This window comes from Chrysochloris asiatica, unplaced genomic scaffold, assembly GCF_000296735.1.
Source record: "Chrysochloris asiatica unplaced genomic scaffold, ChrAsi1.0 scaffold00029, whole genome shotgun sequence".
In the NCBI taxonomy this organism is placed as follows: Eukaryota; Metazoa; Chordata; class Mammalia; order Afrosoricida; family Chrysochloridae; genus Chrysochloris; species Chrysochloris asiatica.
In genome coordinates, this window is record NW_006408547.1 from 1213540 (window position 1) to 1226566 (window position 13027).

The 13027-nt window shown below is 40.0% G+C and overlaps 1 protein-coding gene across 1 annotated transcript in view; it reads left to right on the plus strand.

Annotated features, from left to right (window-relative positions):
* The window catches only part of PCCA (propionyl CoA carboxylase, alpha polypeptide), a 605786-nt gene that overhangs the window by 497112 nt on the left and 95647 nt on the right, over positions 1 to 13027 (plus strand). The window contains exon 23 of the mRNA XM_006846664.1: positions 11919 to 11972. Coding sequence (XP_006846727.1) covers positions 11919 to 11972 — 54 coding nt within the window. The remainder of the gene's footprint in view (positions 1 to 11918; positions 11973 to 13027) is intronic.

Below are 13027 nucleotides of genomic sequence, written 5' to 3' on the forward strand. Positions count from 1 at the left end.
TGCTGTGGGTTGTGGTGTGGCATTGTTAGATAAGCATTGGACTGCTAACCACAAGGTTGGCAGTTCCAACCTTGAAAACCCTGTACCAGGTTGCTATGGGTTGGAACCAACTTGATGTCACTTAACAACAATAATGTGACTCTTTACAGAAAAAAGTGCTTGGAGCAAGCTTGGACTATGATTAAGAAGCAAGCTACTTTGGGATATATTTTGGAGGGAGAACAGGAAAGATTGACAGATATCAGATGTGAGAGAAATGAAGGAATTCTGAGTTAACAACCACAGATGAATGACTGTTATTGTTGCTATGAACTGTCAAGTCAGTGCCAACTCATAGCAACCCTCTATAGGGTTTCCAAGAGTGGCTGGTGGGTTTGAACTGCTGACCATGTTGGTAACAACCCAGCACGTATTTTGTAGTGCCATTACAGGACTGAGATGAATAGTGGTGTTATTTATTGAGATAGAAAGACTAGTTAGGGGAGGAGCAGGTTTGGGGAGACAGGTAAAAATTCTGTTTGGAATTTGATTAAGTTGCATATGTGTAGTAGATAGCCAAGTGTTGAGGTTAACTTTTTCAGCCTGTAGTTGGAACATAAACTTAATATTCTGGAGCATATAGATTTTCTTTATGATGATGAGGAAGGATATAGACGGAAAGAAGAAGAGGACTGAAGACTGGATCCTGATGCACTCTATAATAAAGAGGAAGAGGATCCAGCAAAGGCAGCTAAACCAGGGGAGTGAGATAGCTGTTGAGCTATCAAAGAAAGTGTTTGAAGAAGGAAAATAGCAGCTGGTCATAATGCTTTGTGTACAGTGTTAGAGACTTGTGGTTAAGTGCCATCAAGTCTGTTCTGACTCATAGTGACCCTGTATCTGGTCTGTTTCTCTATGGCCACTGTCTCTGCTGCCGCTGCATTTCTAGGTCAAGATCTCACATTCTACTCATGTTTTTCCTTCTTGACGGTCCTTGAATCGTCAGGTCCGCTGATGAAAGATGAACTACTCTCCCCTTTTAGTTACACATCTTCTAAATTACAACTGTGACAGTTAGAATTGAATCATAAAATCCTATCAGCATCATTCCCACCTCCTTTCACCAGACCCATCTAGAAAAGAGAAAAACTGCTCAGTGGAGAATCTACCTTACTCTCCTCCTTCTGAAACTTAGCACACACATGAAAGCTTGTAAGCCAGCCATTTCATACCTTATAGCCCACCCATTTTAGATGCCTGATGTCTGAATTGTCCATTCTTCTCAACCCAGTACACTGAGGAGACAAGCATATTCCTTGATTTAAAGAGTCTCCCATTCTGGTTAGAATGTTGTGCAATTGCATCTATAAACAAAAGTCCAGTCCATCAAATTGTAACAATTCTCACTTGCTCACATTATTAAACATCTTTTCTTCAACTGGTCATGCTCTGGTTAGTGCAACCTTAGCCATCCAAGCTAAGTCAGTCAGCCCTTCCTCTTCTCTCTCTCATCTCATGGTCAACAGGTGCCAATGGAACTTGTCCATATTCAGCCCATGTCTTCATTGCTATGCTTTCCTTACTTCCATAGACACATAGACCAGGTGTTCACCAACGAGCATACTAGACTGCTCTCAGGTCCCCTTTAACTTCAGTCCTAGAAGGGGATTTTCCCTGTTGGACTGACTTTTCTTTCCTGGATGCTTCTTGCTTTGAAACTCAAAAAGTCAAATAGTCCACTATTTTCTTCAGGTCTTCCTTTCAATAAGAATTTTCTGGTCTCCAAGCTGTTCTGGGTTGGTCTACATGTCTTTTCAAGTGTGACTAGCTCAACTCAGAAGGTTCTGCGTGGGGTTCATGATTCCACTTAAGGCCCCGTACTCAACAAAGGCTTAACAAGAAGCCTATTTCTCTGGGCAATAAATAATTTTGAATTTCCCCCACGTTATCTCCCACTCTATCTGAGACCCTTTAATGTAATCCCTTTCAGAGCAATTGGCAGGGGTAGCTGGGCACTGCCCAGTTCTTCTGGTCTCAGAGGGATGGAGACTGACGTCCACGTGTTCCATTAGTCTATTGGACTAATTGAGTCTAAGCCTATTCAACAAAAACAACAACAAAACAACTCCGACTCAGAGTAACCTTCTTTGGGTCTAAGACTCCAAGTCTTTATGGAATCTTAGAGCCTCATCTTTCTCCTGTGATGCACTTGGTAGATTTGAACTACCTTGCAGTGAGCAGTCCAGTGCTTATCCTACGGCATCCCCAGAGCTCCTCCTTATATATAGACATTAGTGCTGGGTATTAAAAAATGAGCAGGGATTTGCTAAAAAAAAAAAAAGTGAAAAAGAAACTGGGGCTGATGGAACAGTTTATACAAATTTCACATTGAATTAGAATGGTGAACAGCTCTGGGTTGGTTACTTAAAAGTAGTTAGCAAGAAAAGATACAGGAAAGTGTTTGTTTTAACATTTTATTGTGAACTGAGTGAAGGTTTACAGAGAATATCACCAACTTTACATTTAACAAATCATACATTTGTGTCATCTCAATGATTACAATCCCCTCCCTGCAACAACAGTTATCCGGCTTCCTCCCTGTGGTTGTCATTTGCATTCCACCCACCTTCCTGTTCCTTCTCAACTCTGTCCCTAGGAAACTGTTGCCCTTTTGATTTTGAATGATTGTTCCATGGTAAACATTCTTCACCAGCGCTGTTGCCCCACCCCCTCTAAGAAACTTATCCACTGCTTAGGTGAAAATTGGGCCATGAGGGTGAGTTCCTTTCTAGACTTGAAGGGTGATCCAGTGCCAGAGTTTCAGGTTCCTTTAATGTCTATCTGACCAGTAAATGAAGTCTTTTTTTTTTTTTTTTTAATTTAAAAACTGAGTTTTGTTCCACATTTTCACCCACTCTATCCAGGACCGTCTAATGTGATCAGGCAGTTGATAGTGGTAACTGACCAACGTCTAATTCTTCTGGTCTCATAGTCCTGGATACTGGTGTTTACATGTTCCATTAGTCCATTCGACTAATTGATTCTAAGCATCTTCAGTTCTCATCACTCTTCTTTCTTCTGCACATGGAGAGACCAATAGCTGTACCTTAGACAGCTACTCATGAGCTTCAGGATCCCAGATGCTACTCACAGAAGCAGGATATAAAACATTGTCTTTGTGGACTATGTTGTGCCAGTTGATCATGATGTCCCTTGAGACTATGGTCCTGAGCCCCGAGGCCCATAAACTTATTACCTTAGGATGTCAGATAATGTCTAGAAAGTTTTCATCATTTTGCTAGCTGTGTGCTTTACCACATTTATAGTTATGTTTGCAGAAAAGATAAATAACTCATGTACAAATATCCTCTTTCAAACTCTTATATACTTGTGGAGATATATATACCACTCTTCCTTCATTATCCATTCAGCCTAGATCTCAGTCCCTGTATCTACGCATAGAACACTGTTGTTTTAAGGTTGTGTATATATCACAATTTACCTCTAGCCCCTTTAACCTCTGCATACCTGTTTCTTAACCTGTCTTCATTACTCTTCTGCCATCCTCTCTCTTTATGTATATTGCCCTTACCATCACCTAAGCTAACATGTCTGCCCTCTAGCCAGTGAATTACTGTGCCCTCCCTCCCACTCCTGGTAGCCATCAAAGAATATTTCTTTTATATAAAAACCTTTTCACAAGTTTTTGTATTGGTCTCATATAATATTTGTCCTTTTGTGATTGACTAATTTCATTCAGCAAAAATGCCCTCTAGGTTCATCATGTTGTATGGTGTTTTTCCGATTCTTCATTATCCTTCACCATTGCATAGTATTCCATTGTGTGTATGTACCAAAGTGTGCTTATGCATTCTTCTCCATGGCTATTTAGGCTGTCTCCATCTTTTGGCTCTTGTGAACAGTGCTGCAGTGTACATCAGTATATCTACTCTTGTCCTGACTCGTATCTCTTATGGTTGTATACCAAGTAGAAGGATTGCTGAGTCATGAGGTATTTTTATTTTAAACTTTATTAGGAAGCACCATACCATTCTCCAGAGTTTTTTTTTTTTTTTTTTTTAAACTATTTTAGAGTTCCATCAACAATGTAGGAGGGTCCCTGTCTCTACAGGAAAGTATTTGCTGATTCTAGAATTTTCCCAGTTAAATAGGCTTCTTGTTGAGCCTTTGTAGAGTATGGGTCCTAGGGTAGAATGCTGAACTCCATCCAGAACCTTCTGAGGTGGGACATTCCCACTTAAAAGGACACGCAGACCAACCCAGATCAGCTAGAGGAACAGAAGATACTTCTTGAAAGAAAGACCAACAGGAAAAACAAACAAACAAACAAACTCTTTGGCTATTACAAGAACAAGCAAGCTGTTCACCTGGGAGCCATCGAGGCCCTTCAGGACAAACCCCCTTCCAAGACTGAAACTCAGAGGAAACACATGAACAGGCTTGAAAGCAAGCTAGTGACCATATTGGTCTACTTGTGACTGGGAGTGGGGGAAAGGCAGTAATGAAGATATGGGATGAGTTTCACAATGTTCCATAGACTTCATAGATGACAGAGAAAAGAGGAAGGGCTGGTTGATCTGAAGTTTGGGCAGACTTGGGAACTCCTGAGCTCATGGACACTGACTTAGCCCCTGGAGACTAGAGCTGAGATTGAAGCAGCCAGCTAATATGAAGTGGGGGGAGGTGCACAAGAATATCCAAACTTGCAGATAGTACCCATTTGGCCTAGCTTGGATAGCTTGATGATCAGAACTCGACTAGAGAAAGATAAAGAAATTTGACAAAGGAAGCAAGTGTTAATTGCTACAATTTTACCTTTACTCGTGGACGTAGTAGCTCAAAACACCAATCAAGAAGGAAGGAGTCTTCACATCAAGGATCAAGCCTATCCCCTCTTACATAGTATTAATAGGGAGGGGCAACTTAGATATTGGCTATTTAAAATGGGGGAGGGCAGCTATAAAGGCTCAAAGAGGCTAGCTTACAAGTTTTCAAGAGGGAATTTAGTTTCAGAGCGAGATAGGGAAGGTAGACTCCCCACTGAATAGTTTTCCTCTTGTCTAGATGGGTCTGGTGAAAGGAGATGGGAATAGGATCGGATTCTTTTGGTTCAATAGTAATTGTTATCATGACTAATTGTGATTGTCACAACTGTAAAGATAGATCTGTGACAAAAAGGGGGGAGTAGTTAATCTTACATTCCAGGAACAGAGGATCCTAGGACCATCAAGAGGGAAGAACATGAGTGGAATGTGGGATCCTATCCAGAGAAGTAGCGACACCAAAGACGGAGGCAGAGGTGATGGCATGGAGAGATAGAGCAGCTGAGGACTTTAGGCTTATGGAAAGATAAAGGCTGTGTGCTGGTGACCAGGAGGCTGGTTTGCAGATGTGCCCTTTGGTTATTTAAATGATTATATATTCCTGTGTGGTTTTGTATACATAAAAAAATTTTTAAAAGAGGGAATAGAGGCAAATACTTTTTGCTGAAGTACACGGAGGGGATTGTAATCATTGCATTGAAACAAAATATGATTGGTTGAATGCAAAACTGATGTTCTATCATGTAAATTTTCACTCAATTCAAAATAAAAGCTTTTTTTAAATAAAGTGTTTACAGAGACAAATATTACCTTGCACAGAGAAAGTTTATACCAGGGCTTTAAACTGGTTCATTCTGGTTCTACCTCCTACTGAGAAATTATAAATAAATACTGAATGAGAACATACAGTTTAGCAAGATTCCCAGGTGATTCTTGTTAAAATGCATATGTTGTTAAGTGCTATTGAGTCAGTTCCCGCTCAGAGCTCATAGTGACCCTGTCTTGGGGTTCTGAGGTTGTAAATCGTTGCTGGAGCAGAAAACCTCATCTTTCTACCATATACATACAAATAAATGTACACATTTCCTTCCTCTGCTCTCTGAAAAGGCTGATTAGTAAGGAATATCCCTAGTACTCTGATTGTTGTCTACCAATAACATTTCCCAATAAACAAAACAACAAAAAAGCTTCTTGGAACAATGTCCTATTCCCTATCAGGCAGAGATGAGCCTCATACATCTCATCATATGACAAAGAAAGTGAGCGATCAAAGACTAGGGTCATGTTAAAAGGACTCAAGAGCCAACTTGAGGCAATTTGAGCATCAATAAGGATGAGAACTGTGGTGGCTTTAAGCACATAAGATATGCTTAAAGTCCATGAATTCATAATGAGTATCAAAGAGAAAAACAAAAATAACACACCAATTTAATCACTTTTGGAGAACAAAAGGGAAATAGTAACTATTTTGAGAACTGGTAAATAAAAAGGAAGGGTCAAACATTTTTATCCTCTTTCCTAAGCACACTGTACTCCTTGGTGCTAGGTGTTATGAAGTGGTTCCAACTCATAGTGACCCTGTACCCAACTCATAGTGACCCTGTACCCAACTCATAGTGACCCTATACCCAACTCATAGTGACCCTGTACACAACTCATAGGGACCCTGTACACAACTCATAGGGACCCTATTACCCAACTCACAGGGACCCTATACCCAACTCACAGGGACCTTGTACACAACTCACAGTGACCCTGTACACAACTCTTAGTGACCCTGTACACAACTCATAGTGACCCTGTACACAACTCATAGTGACCCTGTACACAACTCATAGGGACCCTGTACACAACTCATAGGGACCCTATACCCAACTCACCCTATACCCAACTCATAGTGACCCTGTACACAACTCATAGGGACCCTATACCCAACTCATAGGGACCCTGTACACAACTCTTAGTGACCCTGTACACAACTCATAGTGACCCTCTACCCAACTCATAGTAACCCTGTACCCAACTCATAGTGACCTTGTACCCAACTCATAGTGTCCCTGTACCCAACTCATAGTGACCCTGTACCCAACTCATAGTGACCCTGTACCCAACAGAACAAAACAGTGTTCTGACCTGTGCCATCCTCACAGTTGTTTTGTTCCAGCCCACTGCTCCTGCCACTGTGTCAGTCCATCTCGTTGGGGTCTATTTCTTTTTCGCAAACCTTCTGTTTTTCCAAACATGATTTTGTTTTTAAAGTCTTTATACAAGTCGTCCTTAACCTTTCTGGGTGTTTAATTAATCTGGCCTTTGTTGCCACATTACCTTATGACAATATAATATTACTTATTATATTGAATTGTAATTATCAATTTTAGAATTCTATTCTCTTTCCCTTAGTCTTTTGTTGTTGTCGTTAAGTGCTGTCAAGTTGGTTTCAACTCATAGTGATCCTGTATAGGGGTGCCGAGGAGTAGTTGGTGAGCTTGAACCACCAACCTTGTGGTTCAGACCAACTTTGCATTGCAGCACATTAACCCACAGCGCCACACCAGAACTCCTTAGTCACTTATAGTTGTTGTTGAATGCTATCAAATCAGTTCTGAGTCATAGTGACCCTGTGCACAACCGAATGAACCACTGTCTGATCATCCTGCACCATCCTCACAGTTGTTGTTAAGCTTGAGCCCATTGCTGCTGCCACCATGCCATTCCATCTCATTGGAAGTCTTCCTGTTTTCCACTGACCTTTCACTTTATCAAGTATGATGCTGTACCCCCTGACTGGTTCCTCCAAATAGTTATGTCTGAAGTATGAGAGATAAGACTGACCATCCTGGCTTCTAAAGAGTATTCTGACTGTACTACTTCCAAGACAGATTTGTTTTTCCTTCCATGGTACTTTTCATATTCTTTCCCCACACCATACTACATCAATTCTTCCACAGCATTCCATATTCATTGTCCAACTTGCACATGCATGTGAAGCTATTGAAAATACCATGGCTTGAGTCAGGTGCACCTTAGTCCTCAAACTGACATCTTTGCTCTTGAACCCTTTAAAGAGGTCTTGTACAGCAGATTTGCTTAATGCAATACATTGATGTCTTCACTGCTGCTTCCGTCAATGTTGATAGTGAATCTAAGCAAAATGAAGCCTTTGACAATTTCAATCTTTTCTCCATTTATTGTGATGTTATTTATTGGGGCAGTGATGAGGATTTTTGTTTTCATTACGTTGAGGTGCAACCTATACAGAAGGCAGCTGTAGTCTTTGATCTTTATTAGTATTTTAAGTCTTAGTTGCTTTCAGCAAGTAAGGTTGTATCATCTGCATATCATAGGTTGTTGATTAGTCTTCCTGCAATCCTGATGCCACATTTTTGTTCATATAATCCAGCTTCTTGGATTATTTGCTCATCGTAGAGTTTAAATTTAACTTTGGTGAACGAATACAGCCCTGGAGCATACTTTTCCTGATTTCAAATCATTCAATGTCCCTTTGTTCTGTTCAAACAACTGCCTCTTGGTACAGATTCCTCATGAGCACAATTAAGTGTTCCAGAATACTCATTCTCCCCAATGTTTTCCATAGTTTATCATGACCTACACAGTCGAAAACTTTTGCATAGGTAATAAAGTACAGGTAAGCATCTTTGTGGTGGTGTCACCTTTCAGCCAAGATCCATGTGACGTTAGCAGTGATATCCCTTGTTCCACGTCCTTGTCTGAAAGTCTGTTGTAGCATGAACCTTAATTCAGCTAGCAATGATCTACATGTTTTCAATAGATGGATCAATGGTTGCATAGAGAATTTAAGTAGCAGAGCATTCTTGTTGTTTAGTGCTGTTTAGCCAATTCTGACTCATAACAACCCTGTATATGGTTTCCAAGGAGCAGCTGGTGGGTTTGAACCACCAACCTTGCAGTTAGCAGCCCAGTGCTTATCCTACAGCACCACACCAGGACTTCCAACGTGGCATTACATACATGGGGCAAAATGTGGAAAACTTCTTAAATATTACTAAGCATATTAAGGCAGTGGGTTTCTGGGCCCAGGGGCTCAGGACCATAGTTTCAGGGGACATTATGCTCAACTGATGTAACATAGTCCACATAGACAATGTTCTACATTCTACTTTGGCGAGTAGCCACTGGGATGTTAAAAACTGATGAGTGGCCGTGTAAGGTCTCTCCATGTGCAGAAGAAAGAAGAGTGATTAAAATTAAAGATGTTTGGAATCCACTAATCACCCTGATTCTGAGATCAGAAGAACTAGATGGTGTCCAGCTACTACCACTATCAGATGTCCAAGGGATCACATTAGAAAATCCTGGATAGGAAAAAATGTAGAACATAAATCCTGGATAGGAAAAAATATAGAAAATAAATCCTGGATAGGAAAATGTAGAACATAAATCAAAATTATAAAAAACTAGGCTTACTGGTTAGAAAGAGACTGGGGGAACCCACAACTCTGGGCCTCGGCCGTTACCAGGTGTGGAACGTAATTCACCCTCATTGCTAAGTGTTCAGGGAAGCAGTAGGTAGGTATATAGGGGGGACAACAACTCCACTAAGGTATGCTTTTCATTGGAATGGTCAGCCATTCAGGATCAAAGGACAGAGTTCAAAAGGATTGGGAAGGATGGAGGAATAGAAACAAAACCTACAGAGAAGAAGTGGGTAACTGTTCTTACATGGAGAAGATTGCATTCACTGAGATAAAATTAAGTGTATGATTTGTTGAATGTAAAACTGATGATCTGCTCTGTAAACCTCCACTTAATTATAATAAAGAGTTTTTTAAAACGATTGTAGCCTTTGAAACCTTATAGGGCAGTTCTACTCTGTACACAATATTGCTATGAGCTGAAATTGATTTGACAGAACCTAATAGCAATGTATTGTAATGTACATTGTATTCACATCATAGCATATAATCCATACATTTAAAGTTTATTCTTCATTGAGTTTTAACCTAGTCACAAAGGTATGTAATTAATTTTAGAGCATTTTCATTTCCCTAAAACCAAAATCTTATATCATTCACTCACTTCTCCCCAAACCTCATCTCCCAGGCAACTGCCACTAACCTACTTTCTGTCTCTGTATTTTCCTACTCTGGACATTGCATATCAATAGAATCATACAATATATGATCTTTTATGACTAACTTCTTTCATTTAACAGAATGGCTTCAAGGTTTATCTATATAGTACATGTATCTGTGCCTTATTTCTTTTTATTATTGAATAGTAATGTGTTATATGGATATACTGTATTTTATAAATCCATCAGTTGATAGGCATTTACATTTTTGTTGCTAGTGTGAGTAGAGCTGCTTATTGTACAAGTGTTTTTGTGGATGCTAATTCATTTCTGTGTTATTGTAAAACTATATAAATCACAACATTTGTCAATTTGCCATTTCCTGGGTGTAGAATTTGAAGTCCTGGTATGGCGCTGTGGGTTAATGTGCCAGACTGCAAAGCCGTTTGAACTGTAAGGTCGGCAGTTCAAGCTCACCAGCTGCTCCTCGGAAACCCTATACAGGGTCAGTATGGGTCAGAACCTACTCAACAGCACTTCACAACAACATGGTGTAGAATTCAGTGATATCTATTCATTTATTATGTGGTACATCCAGCACCAATAATTCTTGCCATATTTCCCATTACCATAAACAGAAACTACCTGCTTTGGAAACAGTGGCTCCCTTTTCTTCCCCTCTCTCCTACCTCTGGTTGTTGTTGTTAAGTGCCATCGAGTCGATTCTGACCCATAGTTACCCTGTATAGAGTTCCAAGGAACAGCTGGTGAGCTTGAACCACCTACCTTGCAGTTCAGATGACTTTGCAGTCTGACGCATTAGTTCACAGCACCACACCAGAACTCCCCTACCTTTCATAGCCACTAGTTGTTGTTGTTGTTGTTAAGTGCCGTTGAGTCAGAGCCGACCCATAGCGACCCTGTACAGGGTTTCCGAGGGTGTAAATCCTCACGGGAGTAGAAAGCCTCATCTTTCTCCCGCGGAGCGGCTGGTAGTTTCGAACTGCTGACCTTAAGGTTCGCAGCCCGATTCGTAACCACTACGCTACCAGAGCTCCTTATAGCCACTAGTAGCCACTAGTAAACTTGGTCTGTATCCATTTGTTTATTCTTGTTATTTCTTAAGTGTGAGATCATGTAACATCTCCCCTTTTTTGGCTGACATATTTCACTGATTATAAGGTTTTCAGGGTACATCATGTTGCAGCATGTATCGGTGCTTATGGCTTAGTATGCCATTTGTATGTATCTACCACATTATGTTTGTCCGTTCACCCATTGCTGGACATTTACATTGTTTTCACCTCTAGGCTATTGTGAATAGTGCTACAATGAACATTGACCTGCATGTGTCTGTTAGTGTTGCTGTTGGCAGGTCTCCTGGGTATTGCCTACGATTGGAATTGCTGGGTCATATAGTTGTCCTTTGTTTAACTTTTTGAGTAACCGCCAAACTGTTCAACATGGACTGTACTATATTATATTCCCACTAGCAATGACTTACATCCTCACCAACATTTGTTTTTTTGTTTTGTTTTGTTTTGAATCTTAGCCATCATAGTGGGAGTGAAATGCTAACTCTTCGTGGTTTGATTTGCATCTATCTTAATGGCTAATGATGAGCATTTTCTCATGCTTATTGTCCAGTTGAATTTCCTGTTTAGTGAAATGTCTGTTCAAGTCCTTTACTCACTTGCCTTTTTGTTGTTATGTTGTAGAAATGTTATATCTATTTTGGGTTTTTGACCCTTTTCTGATATATGCTTCCCAATAAGATAACTTTCTGTTCTGTAATCAATCTTTTCATTTTCTTAATAAAATTCTTTGATGAGCAAAAATATTTACTTCTTATGAGGTCTCATTTACCTATTTGCTCTTTCGTTGCTCATGATTTTATTATAATACCTATTCAGTTGTGAAAACTGTAGGCCCTGCAGCCACATCCCTATGTTTTCTTCTAATAATTTAATAGTTTTAGTTTAACATTTACATCCTTGATCCATTTTGGCTAATTCATTTTTATACCTTTTCTATTTTTCCAGTGTCTTTCTCGTGAAGCAGGTGGAAACATGAACATTCAGTTTCTTGGTACAGTGGTAAGTATGAAAGAATCATGACTTTGTGTAGTCCGCTGATTTACAGAGGGAAAGACTAAGCATTTGCTTACTTTAAGTCCATGTGTCTGAACCTGACTTCTTCGTAGCATTGTGCTGCTGCTAAATGGAAGTGTCTTCGGTTAAGAAGTGAATTCTTCAGTGTGTATGAGTTTTCATGGTATAATTATATGAGCCACTTGTTACAGAGAAAAGAGTTTTTAAATTGTTGAAATTTATTTGATATTTTGAGTACTTTTTTTATTGAAGATTTCCTCCCTGTTCTTATACAAAAGTAAGAATATATTATAAAAACTTGTGTTTGGATCTAATGACGTTGATTTGTTTTACTCAGTTTTCTTTCTAGCTTTCTTTATGTTGTTGTTTATTTGTTGTTGTTAGGTGCCATCAAGTCTGTTCTGACTCCTAGTGACCCTGTACACAATGGAACAAAGCACTGCCCAGTCCTGTGCCCTCCTCACATTTGTTGTTATATTGGAGCCCATTGATGCCGCCAATGTATAATGTTTTCATCTTCTAGTACTATATCTGATAGTGTTCCGCTGCTGTTCATAAGATTTCCAGTGGCTGAAAATTCATAAATAGTCTGCCTCACAATCGTTGTTGTGTTTGGGCCCTTTGTTGCTGCCACTGTGTCAGCCTGTCTCATTGGGGGCCTTCCTCTATTTTGCTGACCCTCCACTTTTCCAAACATGATGTCTTTTGCCAAGAACTGGTCCCTCCTGAGAGCATGTCCAAAGTACTAGAGATGAGGTCTTGCCATTCTTGCTTTTAAGAAGTATTCTGGTTGTACTTCTTCCAAAACAAGTGCTGGCAGCCCATCGTACTTTCAGTAGTCTTATCCAACACAGTGGAGTCCTGGTGTGGCATTCTAGGACAAGCATTGACTGCTAATGAAAAGATTGGCAGTTCAAACTCACTAGCCACTTCTTGGAAACACTATACAGGTCACTGTGAGTCGGAACCGATTCAGTGATACTTAACACCAGCAATCCAACACCATAATTCAAATGCATCGATTCTTCTCCAGTCTTCTT